The 23,117-nt window shown below is 32.2% G+C and overlaps 3 protein-coding genes across 6 annotated transcripts in view; 2 read left to right on the top strand and 1 right to left on the bottom strand.

Moving 5' to 3' along the window:
• Positions 1–1,057: 1,057 nt before the first annotated feature.
• Positions 1,058–6,719, bottom strand: LOC108686551 (MOB kinase activator-like 1). Of its 2 annotated transcripts, XM_018191914.1 has the most exons (5): positions 6,317–6,719; positions 2,842–3,008; positions 2,554–2,781; positions 2,301–2,464; positions 1,058–1,651 (listed from the first exon to the last, which is right to left on the bottom strand). In XM_018191914.1, the coding sequence occupies exons 1-5, from the start codon at positions 6,328–6,330 to the stop codon at positions 1,571–1,573; spliced, it is 654 nt and encodes a 217-aa protein (XP_018047403.1). In that variant the 5' UTR covers positions 6,331–6,719; the 3' UTR covers positions 1,058–1,570. The 2 variants fall into 2 exon arrangements, with proteins under 2 accessions (XP_018047403.1, XP_018047402.1); XM_018191913.1 differs by having other exon boundaries at positions 2,554–3,008.
• A 1,230-nt stretch (positions 6,720–7,949) lies between these two features.
• On the top strand, positions 7,950–14,278 carry LOC108686556 (heterogeneous nuclear ribonucleoprotein H2). Of its 3 annotated transcripts, none has more exons than XM_018191921.1 (9): positions 7,950–8,182; positions 9,639–9,935; positions 10,073–10,216; positions 11,004–11,142; positions 12,532–12,704; positions 12,881–13,074; positions 13,189–13,308; positions 13,553–13,652; positions 14,101–14,189. In XM_018191921.1, exons 2-9 carry the CDS (start codon positions 9,677–9,679, stop codon positions 14,187–14,189), a joined length of 1,218 nt encoding a protein of 405 aa, XP_018047410.1. In that variant the 5' UTR covers positions 7,950–8,182; positions 9,639–9,676. The 3 variants fall into 3 exon arrangements, with proteins under 3 accessions (XP_018047410.1, XP_018047408.1, XP_018047409.1); XM_018191919.1 differs by having other exon boundaries at positions 12,532–12,797; XM_018191920.1 differs by lacking the exon at positions 7,950–8,182 and having other exon boundaries at positions 9,677–9,935; positions 12,532–12,797; positions 14,101–14,278.
• A 2,139-nt stretch (positions 14,279–16,417) lies between these two features.
• Positions 16,418–23,117, top strand: part of LOC108686602 (sodium leak channel non-selective protein) — a 20,207-nt gene continuing 13,507 nt past the window's right edge. The window contains exons 1-18 of the mRNA XM_018192000.1: positions 16,418–16,709; positions 16,890–17,119; positions 17,434–17,582; positions 17,708–17,854; positions 18,111–18,269; positions 18,512–18,659; positions 18,741–18,974; positions 19,059–19,232; positions 19,371–19,518; positions 19,711–19,859; positions 20,105–20,215; positions 20,764–20,874; positions 21,336–21,475; positions 21,545–22,006; positions 22,217–22,343; positions 22,562–22,707; positions 22,777–22,877; positions 22,959–23,115. Coding sequence (XP_018047489.1) covers positions 17,503–17,582; positions 17,708–17,854; positions 18,111–18,269; positions 18,512–18,659; positions 18,741–18,974; positions 19,059–19,232; positions 19,371–19,518; positions 19,711–19,859; positions 20,105–20,215; positions 20,764–20,874; positions 21,336–21,475; positions 21,545–22,006; positions 22,217–22,343; positions 22,562–22,707; positions 22,777–22,877; positions 22,959–23,115 — 2,594 coding nt within the window. The 5' untranslated portion in view covers positions 16,418–16,709; positions 16,890–17,119; positions 17,434–17,502. The remainder of the gene's footprint in view (positions 16,710–16,889; positions 17,120–17,433; positions 17,583–17,707; positions 17,855–18,110; positions 18,270–18,511; positions 18,660–18,740; positions 18,975–19,058; positions 19,233–19,370; positions 19,519–19,710; positions 19,860–20,104; positions 20,216–20,763; positions 20,875–21,335; positions 21,476–21,544; positions 22,007–22,216; positions 22,344–22,561; positions 22,708–22,776; positions 22,878–22,958; positions 23,116–23,117) is intronic.

The raw sequence follows: 23,117 nt of genomic DNA, 5'->3' as shown, positions 1-23,117 counted from the left end.
CGATTGAATTCTTAATGTCTACTGCAATGAAAAAAATATGTTACCCTTTTTTTAAAACTTTTTTTTTTAGCACTTTGGAATTTTCTAAAGATTTCATTATTATCGTACGTGTAACATGTTGAAAGAAACAACGAATTACTTGAACTACATTCGAGCTATTGACGAATCATCATATATAAATAGCGATAACTGTCGGCGCTGTTGATCAATTGTTAAGAATACTCAACATTTACAATTCGCGACTTTTAATCCGAGATATAATCACTATTAAGTATTGACTTAAAACAAAATATTCGGACGTTGCGAATTCGAACTTTGTGGACGATTAAAGTGCTGCCATTCATTAATGCAGCATAAATTTAATTAGACGAAGATCGACGAAGATAAACGCCAGTGAAATATTACGTTACATCAATCACAACGTTCACACAGAAGACATGTGATAGTTTTTTGTCGATAACATTAATTCATACAAATCGAAAATTAATAACTGGATAGAATTATATGAGAAATTGCAGTAAGACGATGTAGATGATTTAACTATCAGTATCTGAAAAACATCTGAAGCAGGAAATATCACTTTCTACAGGGATAAAACGCGTACAAAAACCCTAATCATATAAATAAGTCTATAAGCGCTTAATAGGACGATATCTTAAAGTAGTCGTTACATAATAATGCGATAGCATTGCGCGTTAACTTGTCTTTCCTTTTTAACGGCACTATACATACATATGTGTGTGTGTGTGTGTGGGGGGGGGGGTGCGTGCGCGCGTGTATGTGTTATTATACCAACAATGTGTAATTTCTCGATAAGAAACATGGGATACTAATTCGAGAAATGATAGAAAATTGTTGTTTATAAAACTATCTCTAAACGTAAAAATAACCATACGAAATTCACGATATGCCATCGCATTTGTACATAGCCATACGAAGCATCAGTAATTTCTACAGTTATATAATAGACAATATTTTTACATCCGACAATAGAACAGCAGATAATAATAACGAAATTGCAGAATACCCATGAGCATTACGATTAATTTTATTTGTTTGTGAAACAGAGACGCGTGTACCTAGAATTTTCAAATTCATTTTTTCCTCGAAATATGCACTTCGTACTTATCTCTCCTTTGTGTATCAGCAGTGCAATTAATAAATTACGATTGAAACGTGCTTGAAGAACGTTTGGAGAAAACAGTCACAAAGTCGAACGCGCCGTCTCATAACTTCCGTCTTGTTATCTTTATCCACTCGATAAATTTTTTTCTCTCTCTTTTTATATGTGTGCACATAGTGAGTATACAGAATATATCTATGCGCCGTCAGAGAAGAATGAAGTTTCACAGCGAACACTATAGGTATTTTCTTGCGTCAATCGCTTGTTTCTGAAGCGGCGACAATTTTTGCCGCCAATTCTTTGAAACAGAGGCAGATCGTGGAGTTAGCGATTAATAGATCAGTTTAAATAATGTAATTATATGTGCGGGTTAGCGAAGATAGCATGGTTGAGAGATTCTTTGGAAAAGTTTCGAGAGGACGAGTGGCTCGTAGACAATAGACGGACTCATCGTGCGTCTTTCGCTGTCAGTTTCTCTATTAGCTCTTGCAAAGGTGCCAATTCTCTTCTCTCGATCAAATTAAATTCCTACAATGCGATATTATATATTGAATATCAGGAATAAAATCAAATAATTAAGTTATAATTATATATATAATTATAATCTAATTATTTGATTTTATATACATAAGGATGATTTAGATACGAATAAAACTTTTTTTGTTTTGATACAAATCGATGTTGGTAGACGTATTTACACCGAATAATAGATGTGGTTGACTGATCATGCTCTATATAGTTATAGTCTCGTGCAATTGTTTTTGTAGTCGTTGTTATCAATGTCCGAACAAATGATACCAAGTCATTCCACAATGAGTTATTCAAGTTCATACGATCAATTCTTACAAATAAAAATGTTAAAATTGTTGAAATTTAGCGTAAATTGCATGCACAGTTCAGAGAAGAGACATTATTGAAGGCACAGTGCACTTGGTACTATTTATCCCAACATTGCAATGACGAAAATAGTTGCCATGAGGTCACAACTATACAATACGTGAGCAGACATCTCTATCTGTCATCATTCAGTGTAAAAAACCGTCTATCAACCATTGATTTGTCTCATTCGTATTTGAATGTAGTATACATGTGTTACTATATCGTGAAATTTTATCATTTTTTGTTATCAATTTAGTCTTTTGATTTAATTAACTTTTTGCAAGATATGATTGCATACCTGAACAAAAAATATGAAATGTTTGAACGACGTATTTAAATGCGCCTCTTCACCGAGCTGTACAACTTCACTAAAATGCTGATGATAGATGTGAGCATATACTCTAAATAACCGCTTCAGAATAGTTTTTGCAATAGATAAGAAATTCTTGGGGAAAGGAACTCCTGCAATATTGAGAAAATAATCGAGAATTAGTTTTCTGTTCGGAATGATCGACGAAAAAGAAAACACGTAAAGATAATTATATAATCACCGATTTTGGATGGAAATAGAGTCTCGTCGTCCAATTGATCCTGCACCCAGGTCATTAAGTAATCTATGTATTTGGGTGCTGAGCATTTGATAGGTTTTTTCACCGTGTGACCATCGGCCCAGTGATATTCATACTTTGGTCCGGCCGACATGATGGGACAACTCTCCTCTGTACAGAATTCTGTGATAGTCCCGTATAACATGTTGATTTGATTGAAAAAATCAACAGCTAAAAGAAAAAGACAGATGTTTAGATCTGATTGATATAAAGATATAATGTTCAACTTACTATTAACAGCGACCCATTCGTTCAAATCCTCTCCTTCAGGAAGCATTACTGCCAATCGTAGATTACCGGAGCCTAATGTAGCAGCGGCATGTTTCATTAGATCATATTGATGAGTACCCTCCGGGATGTTTTTCTTTGGTTTAAAAGTCTTGGAAGACCTACTCCCACTTGAAAGAAAAAAGGACAGATATTAAAAGATCTGTGATTTCTGTTTCTTATTATGAAATTCAGAGTTATTATTTTAATATTTTAGTTCGATATTTACTATACAATTCTAATTGCATATCTTCGCTTAAAAATCTGAGGTATAAAGCAAGAAAAAAGATGTCATATAAATAAGTTATTTATCATTATAGATAAATCAATGTCAATCAGCTGACTGCCAATACTTATTAATAACACTTGTATTACTGATAAGATTAAAAAATGGCAAACATTAACATTTAATTAAAATATAGAGATGAATGTATATAATATGTGATTCTAAGAGTCCGTTATATTATTTTAATTTTTTATAATTTTTTCCAATAATTTTATTTTCTGATTTATCAAAGAGTGCATTTCTTTAATAATAATAAGAATAAATTCTCCATTCAGCTGCAGTCTTTTATACTCCTGAAATGTTTAGTTGAAGCTCAAATGTTCAATGAAGATATATATCGTTTCTTTATTTCAAAAGTGATAACTAAAAAAATAAAATTTTTCAAAAAAGAGGGAAAACGATTTTTCAATTTAACAGAAAATAATGGACTAATCAAATAATATCGGTAAAAAATATAACACCTTTTTTGATAAAAAGATAAACAATATTTTTCCTCTTTTGTTCAGTTTTTTAGTCTGCCAGTTTTAGATCTTATCAATAACAAGTCGACAGTTAACTCTGATTGTTTATCCGTAATAATAAATCTAGTATTTATATGATATCTTTCTTTTTGTATATACTTCTTAACGTATTTAATTTTATTTATTTAATTTAATATTATTTCTTATCGCAATTTTGTGCAATACAAAAATTAAACAATATTAAAATTAGAGTCAACAATTCTTCCATCGAATTAAATAAGATTGACTTAAGTTGCTTTCCTTTTAAGAAATACAGTCGATATAAACGTCGTTCTTCTTGGCATTCAATGAATAACAAAGATAAAATACTTGTGTCGATTGTCTCCTAAAAGGAAAGCAGCCTTATTGTCTTGAAGAGTGACACGTAAATGTTATATATTCTTATGTTTAGTAAGATAAAAGTAAAATAAATCTTTATCCGATATTATAACGTACGATGCCACAATATTTGAGGCGAAACTGATGTGCTAAATAATTTTTAGTTTTAAAAATTCTTTATTTAAGAATATAATAAATATATAAATTAATGAATAAAATATACATTTTTCTTTCAATAATAAATATGATTCATTTCTATATCAATTCTATTATTACTAATATAAATCGAAAAATAAATAAGATCCAGAAATTTTTTTTCTATAATAAGTATAACCTTCATTTTTGTCATTTTCATTTTATAACTTCAAAAAAATTATCTTATTTGAATTGTGATGATTTTGGTATCTTACAAAATTATTAACAAATCCAAAATAATTCATCAAAAATGATTAAAAATATCATTAATAATTTATTCAATTTATCTTCATAAACTAAAATAATTCAAAATGGAAGAATTTCTTTTTCAAACTGTATTAATTCTACATGTTCTCTGCAGAAGATTCCTTTTTATTTATAAAAATGACACAATTCAAAATGTATTACTCTGATAGAAGGGATTAGAATGATGAATAAAATGATGTTTTTTTGTATTATTATTAAGAGCAGCTGTAGCTTCATTAAAAAATGAACAAAATTTAAATTTAAAAAAAATTTTAAGCTTGAAAACTTTACTTTCAAAAACTCATTATATATATATTTTGAATTGGTGTAAATTTGGTAATTTTTATATATATTAGAAAACTATTAGCTGAAAAAAATGAAAAATTTTCTTGTCATTTTGTAGGTATCCAAAAAAAATTGAGAAAATTTTTTACTATCGTAAAAATTGAAATTTTCTCAAAATCGTTTTTTAATAATGTTCTTACAATCTTTTGTTCCTGAGTTATTCACGGATTAAAAGGAGCATTTTGATTTTGGTTGCTCATAACTCCATTAAAAATCATATTGCAAAAAACATAGATTTTTAAAGCTGAAACTTTGCTCCTTTAAATAATATAATCGCATCGCTAACTTTTGAAAATATAGTAGAATATATTAAAAAAGGAAAATCACCATTTTATAATATGGAAAACCGACATTTACTTACATCAATTAATATTATTTCTTAATTTCTTAATTTCTTAATATTATTTCTTTGAAAATTTTAAAAATAATAGAAGTGCTATTTAATGGACAGACCGTGAAGTTAAATTACTTTTGATGATCGACGGAGTAATTTTCATTTATGGTAAAAAAAAATAAATCATTTTTTTATTGTGTCACTTTTGGAATAAAAAAATGATGTAAATATGTACAAAAATAATTTTTCATTAAACCTCTTATTGGATTTAATATTTTCCTACATTCGGCAAATCTTTTTCTCTTTCCTCTCTCTCCAAAAACCCGCTTACACTTAAATGAACAACAAGAGGCAGGTAGGAAAGTGCAAACGTTATCTCCCTCTCTCCTTCTTTCTCTTTTTCTCTCCCTCTTTATCTATATCTCTACAATCTATAGTGTCTATACACTTTCTCTGGTCAAGCTTTTTTTCTAGACAAAAAAAAAATCTAAATATATTTTCCTTTACAAATGCAAAAAACGTAAAGAAATCATAGTTTGAAGAAAAGGAACCCTGCTCGATCACAACGCTCAGCTGATCGTGATTACGCACATGTAGAAAGCGACTGCGTTATTTATCACGAATGTCAAAGTGACTCCGAGAACGTCAACATCGTGGCATTCTCGATGACGAGGAGCACAAGGCGCGGCCACTGAGACGGATGATTCATAGATTACGCCGCGTCGAGCGATAATCCTGACATTCGAGAAACATTGTAAGTCCCGCGGGAAGACGCACTAAGGGAAGAATCTCCCGCACGATAGGCGCGCTATTTTTACTCTCGATCGATCCATCGGTAGACAACATCAAAATTGATCTCATCCTCATCAACTTCGTCAGGAGAACAATAAATTTGACTGTAAAGATTAACTGTTAAGATTAAGATATGAAAGAAAAAAAAAAGAGAAAACAGGACATCCTGGAATAGAATAAGAAACAAAGCAGAATCTTTCCTAAAGAAAAATAAAAATAAATCGTCAGCTGTCACAAAAGGAGGTGAATAAGATTAGGATTTTTCTTGTGGCTTCGTTCTGTCTCGTCCTTGTAGGAAGTATGAGGATGTATCGATCGGAGGGCGGCGATTTAATTCGACTCAACTCGATTCGACGGCGACGGAGAGGAGAAAGTCGCGGAGGCGAAGAAGAGGAGACTCACAATAGAAAACTCATCGTGATGGGCTCGTAGCTGTGGCCGAGTCGCTCCGCTCGTTGGGTCCGCTCTCGCCCGTTCCGCTCGGTCGCGTGGTCCACTCAGGTCCGCTGCGTCCTTGCTCAAATAGACGTGTAACGAGACAACTGACTGGACGACAACGGACGACGGACTGTGCGAGTATGATACGATGACGATGACAACGACGACGACGACGAGAACGTGCCAGCCAGCCGGCCGCCACACTCGCGAGTCGCGCGTGCGATCGCCTCCTCACAATGCTACTCGCTTTCCTTGTTCTGTAAACGCAGCTGTACCGGGGAGACGAATTGCCGTCCACACAATTCAAGCCACTCGCTGTGTCGTCGTCAGTCCACTAAATTGTCCGGTTTCTCTCGTGCTTATTCTCTTCTCCCTTCCTTAGTTCCTTTCTCTCTTTTTCAAACTGCGGGACGTTGCGCGATCGATCTGGCAAGAATCACGGCGGTACGGAGATTCGTTACGTTGGCTACAATGTATTCAATAGAGCATCCAAGATTGCGTTCCAAAATTCAATTCTGTCAACTCCGAGTATCATTTCATCTTTGTTGGTCACCGAATGTTAAATAAAGGATACTCGAAGTTGACAGAGTTAATTTGAATGCACCCCAGGGGATCGATTTTATATCTTGAAATGAGATGAAAATTGTAAAAGTGATCGAATATACTAGAATACTAATTATTTCATTGATCAACCTAATAAATTTGCTCGCTTTTGTAATTTTCATTTTGTTTGAAGATACAGAAGGTTATTCGCGTCGCATGCCCCCACTTCTGCTATAGTTCCTACTCATTCTAATCAACGCATTGGAGTAAGTAAAAGCTGAAGGGAGCATGTTGAAACATGCGACGCCAACAAATCTCATGTGAAGAGAACCTGTCGTAGGAGCATGTTAGAGCTTATGACGCGAACAAACCTTAGGTATATCAATGGTTGCGATCAGCGGGCTTAACAATTGAATGAACACTTGCTGCTATTGATGTATTCTTTCAGATCTAAAATGCTGATTGGATAATCTAAAAGAATACATTAATAACAGCAAGCGTTCACTCAACTGTTGAATCCTCTAAACGCAGCCATTGCAAATGCATTAATAGAGAGCTTTTAGAATACCGAGTATTCCGAGTATTACGGTAAACGCTAAGACCCGGTTGTTCCACCTTTTGGTAAATTTTATCTGTTGAGTAAATAGCAAGATTACCCAATCACACGCGCAGATTGTCAGATTTATCTAACAGGTAAAATTTACCAAAAGGTGAAACAACCGGCCCTAAAACACGTAATTTAATGGAAAGACTATACATGCAGTTCGATTTTTCATTAAATAATGAGACTTTAGCGTTTAGGATTCACTTTACGAAATGTCGATTAGTCCATTGGAATGGCCAATCGCATCTGCCGTTAAATGAAATGATAAATGCGATTGGTCGATTAAGCTAATCAGTGTAAAGTGATCCTGAGCGCGCTTCTGGCTGCGTTCCAAAACTCAACTCTGTCATATCAAATATCATTCTACCCTTGTTCACTGAACAAGGATAAAAGATACTAGAGTTGATGGAAGTCGAGTTTTGGACTCATTCTAGAAATTGAACGCAAGAAACACGACTTGCATCGATCGTTTTGTCGAACGCGTCGTCATCGTTCGCCATTTTGTTCACGAATCTTCGGTTTCGATACTTACAAGTATTTCTACTTCGGTTGTGTTGATCGTTTGTATGTAGTATTCAACGAACGATTTCAAAGATAATATTGTAAATTCGAGCAGATTTCTCTAATTACCTAACTTTGTGCTCGAGAACGGGAAAAGCAGTATTTCAACGCCCCAGGCGGCGGTAAGTTGGGCGAGTCGGTATCATGAATCTTGTCGAATGCCATTGCTTCTCCCAACAGTAATGGCATTCCTCCGCGAGATGTTTCATCAAATATCTGTTAGGTCTTTTTTTATAATTGAACTAATACTTATGTTTGGAACTTAAAAATAAAATTGGTATATAGTTGATATTTGACTAAAACAATTTACTATAGGAATAAAAAACTGATCTAAGTATGTCGTCGTTACAACACCCAACGTTTAGTGTCAGTTAAATTCTTCATGATTTTCACGTATATTTTTACTTGTGAGTTGATTAAAAGTGAACACCGTAGTCTAATGAATGATTATTTTGCGATCAGAAATTATTCACTTTTATGTTCTCTTTTAATCTTATCGTGTTCTTTTCGTCAATTTATCTGTCAATATTCAGCCTGTGAAAACAGTTGACGAAAATTGTTGATATATTCTGGTTTTTGTTTTTCTTCTCTCTCTTTTTGTTATTGTTTTGTGTATGTTTCTTGCAAAATAATTTCCAAGATGTTTTAAATTGTGAAAAGTGCATGTTTCGACATGTAATGTGAATCTAATTTGGAAGAATTGCGAAATTGCTGGTATTCAAGTAATATAATTCAAGTAATATAATTAAGTCTTATATACTCAAGTTTGATATCAAGTCAATAGCATATTAAAGTCATACTAATCTCAGTGTATTAAAATAAAATACAACTTTGAATTAATAAATTTGAAAAAATGTGAGTGCATTTAGTATTACAGACTGGGCACTGAGCATTCAATGAGTAAGAAAGGAATTAATATGTTTATTATAATATTCATAATATAGAATAATTATCTATTATAGGTAAGCTTTAATATTATATTTTTTACTTATTACTATTTATTATTTTTCCAGGTGAACAATATGAGTGCAATTTTATGTCACTCATATTGCTTAATGAATGTTCACGATATTAAGAATTAAATTATTAAACAGTAATTAGTCACTAAGAAATATAATATTAAATATTATCTAACAGATAAGATACTCTAGAATATTACAATAAACTTATGAATATTACAATAAACATATTTTTTCGTTTCTTCACTGAGCGTTCAGTAAATACTGAATGTAATCTATGTATTTAAAATATATATATGTATTTTATCAAATAACACAAAATATTGAAGATTTTACAGTTTAATCTTTATATTTAAGTATATTTATATTATATAAGTATTATATTATATAAGTATTTTATATTTATATTAAGTATACATTATTTGTCTATAAAGACTTTAATATGCATTAAGTGTGCATTAGTGTGTCCAATTGAATTCACTATTATAATTTTTCTGTACACTGTAATTATATTATTTGAAATATCCAACTCTAACCAATCCTAAAGTGTTCTCTACTATATTGTTACATTTACTTTGAGCTAAATTGATTGTAAAATATTCCATCTTTGTATTTGCAGATATTATTTATAAGGAGAGATTGCATTAGATTAGAATCATGTCGAGTGGTAGTGGAGATCATGAGGAGGAGGGATATGTCGTTAAGGTGCGTGGACTGCCATGGTCCACCACTGTGGATGAGATTATGAAATTCTTTGGCGACTGTTCGATTTCAAATGGCAAGAATGGAGTTCACATGACTACATCCCGTGAGGGACGCCCTAGTGGCGAAGCCTATGTGGAAATGGATACTCCAGAAGATATTGAGAAGGCTTGCAAAAGAGATAGAGATCACATGGGCCATCGTTATATCGAAGGTTAATTTTATAATTTCTTTTAACATGTAATGGTTATATTTAATAAAAAAAACAGTTTTCAATTATTGTAAGAGTCTTTAATATGATTTTACCTTTACTTCCTCATTGGATCTAAATGTATAATGTTGCTGTTTCAGTTTTTAAAGCAAAACGCGGCGAAATGGAATGGGTTGTGAAGAGGAGCGGTCTAAATTTGGAGAACGCAATGGACGATGGTTGCGTGAGATTGCGCGGCCTACCGTTTGGTTGTTCGAAAGAGGAAATTGCACAATTCTTCTCAGGTACTTAGCATGTAACAATCCAAAGTATCCAGTATCAATGCTTTTTAATTGATATCAAATGTCATTGAGATTTTATTTAATCCTTGGAAAACAGACACCTATTCATCTTTTTCAAATATATAGCTTTTTTATATTTTTATACTTCCTTTTTCATAAGATAAAAATGAATAAATGAAATTCAACATTTGTCTCAGGAACGCAGTGACGGAATACTTTCGATGGCTTTAACAATTAAATTACTAAAATTACTATCTTGCATCAATGAGTTTTATAGTAAGCAAGTAAGCTGTAACAATTGCTTTCTAACAATATTAGTTGCTTAATCTAAAATTAGCTATTAAAAGTAATGAGATAATGGCTCAAACGCATCTATCTAAATTAAATTGGATGAAATTAAATTCCATCTGAAGAACGATGTCTCTGTGTTCTGATATCGACGATTAGCCTTAGTTAAGATTTAAGATTTCGCTGAGTTGTACGAATGTGTCGCAGATTTATGATTTTTATAATTTGTACGAACGAAAATATTTTCATTGCGCGACTTGATCGAGCTTAATTCTTAACTTTGGTTTTCGGACGTGGCAATTTAATGTCTTATATCTGTATAAGGAGAATCACGAAGAGAAAGAAGAAAGAAAGAAAAAGAATGCGCACATATGTGCGCAATTTTAGAGTCCTTAAAAGTTTTGCTTCTTTTATAAGGGTTTTAATAAACTTGACCATAACATCTTTTTCCTAATGGGTGCCTATAAGCTACAATATCGATGTTTGATTATGTGTGGGTCAGGGTTGGAGATTCTTCCGAACGGGATATCACTACCGACAGACTACACGGGCCGCAGTACTGGGGAGGCTTACGTTCAATTTGTTAACAAAGATGTTGCGGAGCGCGCTCTGCAGAAACACAAGGAAAAGATAGGACACAGGTGGGGCACTGAGATGGTATAGCTGGGTTTGGGTATACTTATGACTTTTCCATATCATTTATATTAATGATCGTAGTACATGTAGGTATATACATTTCGTTTAGTAAATAGTGGGAACGAATTCTACGATACGGATGCAGCTTCTTTATCTTTCTCTGAGGAGGATTTTCCGCGCGAGAACGAAAATGGAGGAACCATTATATTTGTACTATTATTATTAAGCTCTATTCAGTACATGTGTATCGTTTTGAAAATTTTTAACATAAGCTAATTTGAGAAAATCCCGCATCTTGCTGTGTCGAGATAAATAATTTAAGTTTTTTAAAGTTATAAATGAATTTTTTTTGTGTCGAAAGAGGATCACATTTAGAAAATTTTTCTTATTTGACATAAAGAAACTGCCTCTCTCAAAACACAATTACAACTAAATAGTCGTACGTAAGCGAAAGTACTGTGGACCCAACTATTTATATTTATGGGTGGGTGTTGGGGGGCGGGAGATAGCCCCTTACCATCATCACCAAATCCCATGGGAAATGGGTAGGGCATGCCAAAGCTCGGTGGGTGCTACAGAGAGAAAGAGAGAGGGAGAGAGGTGGAGAGATATAACCATCGATCCAATACGACAACGTCTAGGCGACGCCCATAATTGCAGATGAACGTTAAACTTCAAGATTAAACTGTCTTGTAAATTCAAAATCAAATCTTCTTATAAATTTTAAAATAAAAAAAAAACTATTTAGTAAACTTCAAATCGCTTTATTATTACACTAGGACATTTTTTTTTATGTCAGCGTATGTTAAATTGATAATCTACGTCAACCAAAATGCTCGTTCATCTGCAAAAGGGTGCAATCGTGAGCGTAGCTTACCCGAAGATCGTCGGCGTCGCATGGGCTTGTGGGGTACGTGTGACGTAGATACGTCGGGAAGGAATTTCATCGTGGGAGGGTCTCTTCGCAGGTTTAATAAAAAATTGCGGAGGTTTAGTATGAATATAATTGTTCTGTCACACTTGTAAACTCAACTTCAATGCCAAACTGCCAGACAAGTTTCCTCCTTTTTTTTTCTTTTTATTGTAAACGTCAGACAGTAAATAATTAATCTCTCGCTACTGCTGTGCAGGAATGGCTCCTCTTTACACTTTTTCTGTTTCTAAAAAATAATGTGTATCACTGTTTTTGTTTTTCTTGTCTCTCACCATTTGTGATATCTCGAATTAAATCCGTATCGTTAAGTTTTGTCGAATTTTCAATTTGGTGGCATTTGTATGGTGAGAGTAATAATATAATAATAATAATAATAATAATAATAATAATAATAATAATGATTATTTGCTAACGTATCGCTCTGTGCATTTCTAACGCGTATATCTTCAATCGTTAACAGATATATCGAGATCTTCCGAAGCAGCTTATCCGAGGTACGCGCTAGTATCGGACCGAAAATGCGCGGTGGTCCTATGGGCGGCTTCAATCAGAGGCCCGCGCCGTATACTCGTGGTGACCGCTTCGGTGGGATGAATCGTTTTAGCAACAATGGCAGAGGATCCAGAAATAGAGGTGATTCCTTTCATCTATCGAAGTACGAAGACAATCGTGCAGGACAATACCGTAATAGAGACTTAATATACAATTCACGTACTAATTCATTACGTATGTATTTACATGTCTTATATTTTACTTCCTTAGAGCTTCTAGTCTATTTTCAGCTTTATCGTAAACTGTGTAATCTTTAGACTTTGATAACGGTCCATGGGGAAGTGGGAACAATTATGGATCTCGTGGCGGCAATATGGGAATGCGTGGCAGCATGGACATGAAGGGTGGCAATTACAGAGGCAACAATGACTCCTGGGGCGGTAATTCTGGCGTGTATAGTATCCATATGCGAGGACTGCCGTTCAAAGCGACAGAACAAGACATAGCTGATGTAATTCTCATAACTGATAAGATTCTATTTAATAATGATAAAATTCTATTTTTCAAAAATTCTTTCCTAATATTCAATAATATAACATTTTGGATGGTTGGTCTTATTTTGCAGTTCTTTAGACCAATTGAACCGGTAAATGTTCGCATTATTCTTGAGAATGGTGGTCGTCCATCGGGAGAAGCTGATGTAGAATTCGCGACTCATGAAGAAGCTTTGAAAGCAATGTGCAAGGTTTGTGTGTACATTTTTTATTTCTTTAATCGAAGTCAACTTCAGAAATCATTTAAACAGTATATATGATTATAATATACGATTATGTATGATTTTATACACACACACACACACACACACACACACACACACACACACACCTCACACACACACGCGCGCGCGCGCGCACACACACACACACACACACACACGATTATGTAATTTTAAGATAATATAATTTTAACTTCTTCACATTTTATTATAGGATAAAAGCCACATGTCGCACAGATACATTGAGCTATTCATGAATTCATCCAGCGGATCAAGTAACATGTCACTAAGTGGCATTGGCAATTTCTGTGGAGGTAATTCTGGATCATATGGAAAATTTCCAAAAACACGCTACAGAAGATAAAAACTGTTTAAATTAAAACTCTAAATTATTGTTATTCTCTAAAATATATTTTTAAAATATATAAAATAATTTCTTACGAGTCTTTGTCATATTAACAATTTCTATAGAGATAAAATTGTTAGATCATACCAAAAAATATCTGAAAACATAACAAGATAAAATAAAAAAATTGTACTTAAGATATTTTGAAAATATATCTAATAATCTCTTACAATTATTATAAATTGAATTTTATATATATTTTTTCCTATTACATAATTTGAAAACAGTTTTATAATTTTTAACACTTAAATTACAAGCAAATGTTCTTCTCGCGTTTATTATATCACATTGACATAATATTGACATATTATTTACTATGTTTATGTATACGTACATATAGATTTCTTTATATACAGGCTTAAGTAACAACTTCAGGCAAGGATACTCTCCAAACAACAGAACTTTCAACTCGCAGTTGGGCGGCAGCAATTATAATAGTTTTTGAGATCGGGCAATGCGTTTCTAACGCTAAACGTTCAAAAGAATCAAAGTGATCGATGGAAAAGACCCACTTCTAAATCACATTGATGCAATATGAATAGATTTTATTTTATTTTATTTTATTTTATTTTTTTTTTCATATATAGTCTTGAATTATATGTTAATCGTAAGCCAAATCAATAGTAGTATAAGTACTCTCGCTTATTCGTTTATAACATAAAGTATGTTATAAACATATATAAAATATGTAATTTACATAGAACATATAATTTAATTTTTGCTATGAATGAGTAAAGGTGGAAAGTTCCCCTTTGATAACTTTTTTTTTTTTTCTTCGTTTAAACTGAGCGCAATGTCAACAGATAATCGTACGTCGTCGAAATAAAATACAAGGCGAAAATTTCTTGGAGAATTATTATTGAATGAAAAGAATATAATTTTAGAGTTTGGTTTAGCCATATAATTAGATTAACTGCGATAAAAATATTTCTTGTTTTTAGTGGCGACGTACATGATATTTTCTGATAATATCAAATATTAGAATTATAATTTTATATAATATAAACTTATTACTTATCGTAATAGCTTTGATGCAGGCTTAGATATGATAATCGTCAATATGCGTCGAGACGTAGTGATGAGCTGTAAAGCGCAAAATATATGATTATAATACGGACTAACTACAGTTCGCGATTACACCTCAATAAATTCGTATTGTCTTATGTATTGTACATGCGGGATCCTAAGTTAGATATAATAGCCGCTTACACTCATCTTTCACCACAACGCGATAATGTACTATATGACGTATAATCTTGGAATAAGAATTATAATTTCCATTGATATTTATAGATGTTACGAAACTATATAAGGAGACGCTGCAGTTCTCTTCAAGTCGGTGTGCCGGCTGCAAGTGTCAATGTTATGTATATCTTAACGCAGGTTTGATTTCGGTTTATATTATCGCACATGTTTGAATAAAAAAAAAATTCGAAACAATGAAGAGGAAGTGCGTAAAATGCGTAATTCCCAGAAACAATACGAACGTGAATAAGTTAGACTTATTATTTCAATTGAATGTTCGACTTTGAATTACGCCGAGTAAATCTAATTTATTTATATTTGTATTGTTATACATATTCTTAGTTCATGTATTATATTCTTAAAATAAAATTGTCATTCAAAATTGAGAAAAAAATCCAATCTAAATAAAATTCTTTGAAAATCCAGTCAATTCCTCATTTCACATCCAAAACTTATTAAGAATATTTTAGCTATATATCAGTTTAAAGTATTAGTCAAATAATTAATCAAATAAACTAATGTTAGCTTATAATAGTTTTATGCAGCAAAATAATCAGAATTGTGCTCAAATTTTACACAGATATTCATAATAATGAAACTATCTGAAATTTTTATATTTTTGATAATGTTTTGAGATATGAATCACACATCTTCAGCATTTCATTTATAGAAGAAACTATCAAAAACGGTATATCTAAGAATATATTTTGATGAAAATTTTTCTTGGAATTTTTTTATATCAAATTTTAGAATTTCTGATTAATTTTATAACTTTTTAGAAAATTCTGATTTTTTATAGAAATTGGAGCACTTCACACAGATGTCAAAAAAATCTATTTCTTCTAGAATTCTAAAACATTCATTTATTCATGTGAATTCCGAAAAAAAATATTCTAAAATTTCTCTTTCTAATAAAATGACATATGAAAAATTCTAAAAAAAAGATAAACTTTTTCAAGTGTTTCTAAAAAATGTTCCAATTTGTATAAAAATTCTGAGAAATTTTTTCTCCAACAATTGCGTTTCGAAAACACTTCGAGTATCTGCGAGTATCATTTTAGCCTTATTCATCGAATGTTGAATGAAACAAGGATAAAATGAATGAATCTTGTTTGTACATGTTATTTAAAATATTCTGGGCCAGAATATTCTAATTATTCTAATACAAACAGAATTCATTCATATATTTACGAAGTAAATTGAGTATCTTCTATGCTTTTATTAATTGCTTTATACATTTATTCAAATATAATTTTGTATTTTAATTAATTTATTTAAGTATCTACTTTTTATAATATTTTTACAAGACTTGATGTATCTTCGATATCAACTCTTGTAAAAATATATAATACAAAACATTTATTCATTTAATAGCGAACTCCATGGACTCGAACGTTGTAACATAATATAACTTTTCAGACACCCCGTATACAGTCATGAATACGCCGACACGTCACTCACATACGCTTCCTCACACGCAAACGTTTCATTAAGTAAACAATGCACGAGTGGTTCATCGTACTTGGAAACGGAAGCTCCGGGAAGAAAATCGAACTGTCAGAAGACGAAGCATGGGTCAGCTGAGATTCCAGATATGACTGCCCACGCTTTTCCAGGAGACAAAAGCGTACGGCTTTGATAGAAGATCATTCTGTGCACGGAGTTTTCGAGCACGTTCAAAGTACGTTGATTCATATCCCCATCAATCGAAAGTGAACTGGTAAGCAATTTTGACGTTTATTCTATTTTCGATATTGTAAACAAGATAAAACGCACGATCTCGTAGTTTCCAAAGAAGGGAAAAGGCTTCTCCAAGTAAGGTTTGTTTTTGTGCGCCAACAGAACTCGAATTTATGTTTTATGAAATGATATTCTACTAAACGTTAAATTATTATTGCAGGTATTAAAGTCATTCCACACAAGAAGGTGTGCATGCTATATAAATGCCATATACGGTACGACTGCGCCTTACCCTTCCCTGTTCTACTCTTCGGCTTCGCGCATGAACGGAAATTTAAAAAATACGCACTCATTAATGATGTCGAGAGATTAAACCGTACTCTTATCAGTGTCGCCGATGTAACCGGTGATTACTTGTCGCAAATGAGGATATCTCACACTGTCGATGAGGTAAGTAATAATGGTATTGGATATTATTTATTTATGTATAAAGGGTTGCGTGAATGAAAGTATGTGGGAATAATTTATATAGGGATTGGCATGTTTATAGTCGTGTCATGCGTTTTCACAGTTGTATAAGAAGTTTGTTTATGCCTCAATTTTTTGAAATACGTAATAACGAGCTTAATTCTCACCGAACATATATATAATATTTTGTAGCTTTATGTAATTTCGCTTTATCACGACACGCCTTGCGGTGATTAGAGATCTTTATCTCACTTAGTTTTTCGAGATGCAATTGTGATATGAATTTAAGTTTCAAGTTTCAGATTCTTCCGGTACCATTACGTTTGTTAAAGTGAATTGTCAAATAATAATAGTATTCTGTAAGAATGGGACAAGACACAGAAAGCAACAATGGTGATAATGACAAGTGGATTGAAAGTAACGTACAACACAAACGTAATGAAAGGTATATGGTCATTTAAAATTGTCTTTCATATTCTCTTCTTGAGAAAAATAATGAAATATTTTATTTGAATTCAGTTATATGAATTAACTTGGAAGATATACCAATTTCTTTCAATCTTTTCTTAGGTCTTTGGAGCCCGAGCAACAGCATTCTCTTTTACCAAAGGCAAGTGGCAGTACAGCGAAACAAGTTAGGGAATATATCCCCAGATCTGGGATGAAGAAATACAATAATGCTTTGAGCAATTTGATACCAATACGGTATCAGAACCAGTACGTAATCGAAGTCTCAAGATAATCTTTTGTAGTAATTAAAAATGTTTAATATATATTTAATAAAATATTTAATGAAATGTATTGTATATGATCTTTATCAGATACAACAATATAACTTAATCAACTAATAATAATATAACACATGTGTTGTATTAGTTACATTCTTGAATGAGAAATTAATAAGTTGTGTTACTATTTTGTTGATATTTGTTGGGAAAAATTATTATTTTAATGATGAAAATATATTTTACAGGAAGAAAGAAAATTCACCAGCGGATAATGCTGGATTATTTTCTTATGTATATATAACATGGATGACGCCATACTTATGGAAAGCATACAAGAAAGGTCTTACGGTAAAGGACTTACCGGACATATCGGTATATGATAGCTGCGAGTACAATGCACTTAGGTGAGTTTAATATATTATTGTGTATCCTAAACAAATAAGTAAAACTCTGTTTATTGGCACTCTATTTAGACAGTAGATATGGCGTCATAGTTTGGATAATAAGAGCTCGATGCATTCAATTTGTTTTCTTAATGTCAGCTATTATTGGAACTAATAAATACTGGTATCAGAACTGTCCTCCGACACTTCAGCTAAACGAAGTTTTATTGTAGTTATAATATAACTAAGAATTATTTTTTTAGACTCGATGTACTTTGGCAACAAGAACTAAGTCAAAATGGCCCGAATGCAGCATCTTTTTCTACAGTTGCGTGGAAATTTGTACGCACACGAGTTTGCATGTCATGTTTTTTATTGACATGTTCTCTTATTTTTGGATTTCTAAGTCCAGTAAGATCATTCTTATAACAATATCTAAATTGTTATTAAATTCAATCTTTGTATTATAATATAGAATTTTTTTTCACTTAGACGATATTAATGAGGAAAATATTGGAACACGTAGAGTCTCCAGAAGAGGACTTTTGGGATGGTATCAAATGGGTTTTTCTACTGACAGTATGCGATTCTTTGCGAGCTTTCTTCTTTACCTGGACATGGAACATGAACTATAAGACTGGATTACGATTGAAGTCGGCTTGTACAGCTCTGTTGTATAAGAAGATTATAAGATTAAATAGTCTTGGCAATAAAAGTACAGGAGAAGTGAGATATTTAATTTGTTCCATAAATCTTGAAACACAAAGAAAATGCTCTCTTAATGAAGTAATATATGATTCTTGTGTTCAGATAATCAATTTATTTTGCAACGACAGTCAAAGACTTTTTGATGTGATTATTTATGGACCAATGATTATTAGCGGGCCGATAGTTATAAGTTGTGGTATAATTTACATATTGTGGCTATTCAATCCCATTGCTCTAGTAGGAATGATAGCTTTTCTCTCGTTTTATCCGTGTCAGGTAAATAGCTCATTGTTAAAGATATTTAGTCATTGTAGATATTAATAATATTTTGATATTGTATCAAAATTCTAAGAGAAAAATTTTTACAAATGCTCATTCTGCATATTTTGATAAGCAGAGCAATATCTGTTTTAGTACTTCATCTCTCGTGCGACTGGCTATTTTCGCTCGAAATCGGTAAACGTTACAGATACTCGGGTGCGACTCATGAGTGAGATTCTCGAATGCATAAAGTTGATTAAGATGTATGCCTGGGAGAAATATTTTGGCCAAAAACTTCTCGGTGAGAATAATACAATAGAAAATTTATATTTTATATAGAACAGAAATTATTAAAAGCAATGTTATTGGCAAAGCAATAGAGTTTTATTTTAATATACATATTCTTTATTAGAAAGATATATAAATTTGTTAAATTTACATTTACAAAAATTTGTGTGTATAAAATATAGGCAATTTAATAATTTTCTTGCAGCTATACGCAAGAAAGAAGAAAGTTGGCTTCATAAGACTGCGTACTTTCAAAGTCTTAGTATTTCTTTGACGCCTGCTATACCTGTTATATCCGCGATCATCACGTTTTTAGCACACATTGCTTCGGGCAGTGGATTAACAGCTGCACAGGTACAAAATATAATCTTTTAATATAATTTCTGATTTTTAAGATATATATTTTCATAAATATCTAAATTTTATGTATATCAGGAGAAATCGAATAACATTCAATAGGTAAGCAATTTGGTAAGATAAAGTTTTGGTATGATAAAGTTTTCCCTCAGAAGTTAGTTCAATCAATTTCCACGAATATTCGCAATCTCAATTGCAAGATAATATCTCCTGAATTTTACAATCAATGGATTATATTACAGGCTTTTCCAATGACCACATTATTTGGAAATTTACTTAGACTGGCACTCACGTCACTTAAGGATACCACGCGATATTTTATCAGCGCCCTCATAGCTCTTAGAAGATTCAAGGTCTCCATGTTTTTTAAGTGATTTCATGTACAGCTTAATGGGAGGTCGGATATCCGTACCTATTATTAGAAAGTCAGTATCCGTGTTCAATAAATTTAATTTCGTTTGAATCGTTAATTTATTTTTATATATTTTTTTACCGAGATTATATATTAAAATACAAGTAATTAACTCTAATCTAAATTGTCATTGAATTTTAGTTTGCAAAGTCTATTAAAGATATTCAATCATTATAAATTAATATTTTGATAAAGAATTTTTGCAAATAGAGATTAGCGAAAAACAGCACGGACACTTCCTATAATAATACGTACATGAGGTCAATGTTGTTTTAATGTAACATAAGCTTTTTAGTAAAACTAAAGTAAATTATGGACAAACACTGCATGCCTTGTAAAGCACCTTGTTACATTCGAACAGCTGTTTTCTTAGCGATTCTTTTAATATGCCAAATACCCGAATTGCATCTGTATACAATATCGAGTGAAGATGTAACGTTCCCATGCCACGGAGGATTATAACAGTCGATTTAATTCTACACTTTTCAGGTGTTTCCTTTCGTATCGGTACTCAATGCTCAAATTCGTACCTCTTTCATGTTTTTACAAGTGGCCTTAGTTAATATCACCGCAGTAAAGATAACTTTTGGCAGAATAAAGGTTTATTCTTGTTTATATCTAATAGAAATGCACAGATTGCACCATATATATGTGTTGTATCGCAACCGTGCTTTTCCTATTAACATCTTCATTTTCCGATATAACCGAATGATAATAAGCTTCCATTTTGCTAACAAAACTTGCCTATTCAGCATTTTCATTTTTGCTTCTTTTGTTGCTTTTGTATCTGTATCATGTCAATTATGATGAGCTTAAAGAGCATATATATATTACTGTATAAATTTGTTTTTAAAAATTTATTCGTTTGGGGATATTTCATACTACTGTGAAGGATGAAATATCTAGATTATCGCAAAATGTATATTGCATATCTTTATCTTATTTCTGCAAAGTTACATTTTTACATATTTATTTGTTCAATGTGCTTTTAACAATGGCTTTACATTTCTTTGAAAATTTATTGACTAGATAATTTGATTAACAAAGCAATATTTGTATAGAGTGTATTACTATTGGATGAAAGCAGTTGCCAAGCGTCAAAACCGATTGTGAGATCGCAAGCAGTTGCCATTGCTAATGGTACCTTCGTTTGCGACAGTATGACGCTTCAAACAGATGCATTGATCGACAGCAAGAAAAAGTAAATATATTATATAATATTTATTATAATAATCTTTCTGATGTATTGCGATAACTATTTTTTATATAGAAAGAAATCGCTACCAGTCACAGACAGTCCGCCGGAACTGGAAAACTTGAATCAATTGATGCAAGAAGCTAAATACGTTGAAGTTCTTACTGACGTGCATTTCGGAGCACCTAAAGGAAAGCTGGTCGGTATTTGTGGTCACGTAGGCAGCGGCAAGTCCAGTCTGCTTTTAGCAGCTTTAGGACAGCTGAAAATAACAAAGGGACACATCTTAAGGGAGGGCACTTGTGCTTATGTCAGCCAACAAGCGTGGATTGTGAATGGAACCTTTAAGGAGAATATTTTGTTCGGCGAGGAGTTTGATGCCAAACGTTATTATCACACGATCACAATTTGCAATCTGAAGGAAGATTTAAATATGTTACCGGGAGGAGATGATACTGAGATCGGTGAGAGAGGTATCAATCTATCCGGAGGACAAAAGCAGAGAGTTGCGCTCGCGCGAGCATATTATGCCAATCGGTACGTAAAATCTTTATCATTTCCTTTTTAAGAAATACATTGATTGTGCTGCTAATGTCTGTTTCTACCAATGCAGTTTAATTTTAATCTCGATTCAACTAATTCTTTTTTTTCTAGTTCTAGTTCTAAAAATTGAGCCGAGATTAAAATTAATCTACATTGGTAGAAACGGATAAAAATCGAATATAGCAATTGTATTTATTGTTTCAGGGATATTTATTTTCTTGATGATCCTTTGAGCGCAGTTGATGCATACGTTGGTTCATATATATTCGAGAAATTGATCCTTGAAGCTCTTAGAAACAAATCTGTTCTTTTCGTGACACATAACGTTCAAGTATGTATTTAATTGATGTTAAAATTCCAAAATATTTATTAATAATACACATGTGCCTCATAGTTAATAATATAATAAAATCCATGAGAATTTTTCTTATATATATTTTTATTGTTTTCTAAAAATATAAAAAATAAATTCAAAGGAAATTAATTAACAATGTGATTTTGAAATATTGGCGTCAAAATTTTAAAATATTCCAAATTTTTTCATTATAGTTTTTAAAACGCTGTGATGAAATTTACATGATGAATGCGGGCAAGATTGTAGAGCATGGAACCCACGAAGATCTCTTACGACTTGATAGGGAATACGCATCAATGGTGAAGAACAGCACAATTGCAACGGAAGATAATTTATCAGCGTACGTTTAACGGCATTGTATTTTTTGAATTATTTGAAAGCAATTTAGTAATCTTTTATTTTTTCACAGTGTTAAATCTATGAAAGTAACACAAAAAAGTATTAACGATTTAGAAGTGCAAAAGAAATCTGCGCACAAAGAAAATTATGGAAAAGAGAAATTATACAAAGGTACGCGCATTTAATCGTATATTTTGATTTAGAGATCTCTGATATTTTTCTTTTTTAAATTATATTAATTGTATTGAATAGGAACTTTAACAATGGCAGAAAAGTCTGAAAGTGGATCCGTCAAGTCGTACACTTATCACACATATATACAAGCTACAGGTGGTTATTTGATCGCTATTCTCGTATTTTTTACGTTTTTTTTGAACGTAGGTAGTTCGGCCTTCAGTACTTGGTGGCTTG

The sequence above is a fragment of the Atta colombica genome, unplaced genomic scaffold (assembly GCF_001594045.1).
Source record: "Atta colombica isolate Treedump-2 unplaced genomic scaffold, Acol1.0 scaffold187, whole genome shotgun sequence".
Lineage (NCBI taxonomy): Eukaryota > Metazoa > Arthropoda > Insecta > Hymenoptera > Formicidae > Atta > Atta colombica.
The sequence above is the reverse complement of the archived record's forward strand: the minus strand, read 5'-3'. Positions and strand labels throughout refer to the sequence as shown.

Bases quoted from the DNA above. Each gene is read 5' to 3' on its own strand.
- LOC108686551 (XM_018191913.1), bottom strand. The intron at 2,465-2,553 runs GTGATTATATAA...TCAATATTGCAG, and splicing joins TCTATTTCCATCCAAAATCG to GAGTTCCTTTCCCCAAGAAT. The intron at 1,652-2,300 runs GTATGCAATCAT...ATCGCATTGTAG, and splicing joins ATTTCATATTTTTTGTTCAG to GAATTTAATTTGATCGAGAG.
- LOC108686556 (XM_018191920.1), top strand. From the start codon at position 9,677: ATGTCGAGTGGTAGTGGAGATCATGAGGAGGAGGGATATGTCGTTAAG. The intron at 10,217-11,003 runs GTACTTAGCATG...TGTGTGGGTCAG, and splicing joins AATTGCACAATTCTTCTCAG to GGTTGGAGATTCTTCCGAAC. The intron at 13,653-14,100 runs GTAATTCTGGAT...CTTTATATACAG, and splicing joins CATTGGCAATTTCTGTGGAG to GCTTAAGTAACAACTTCAGG.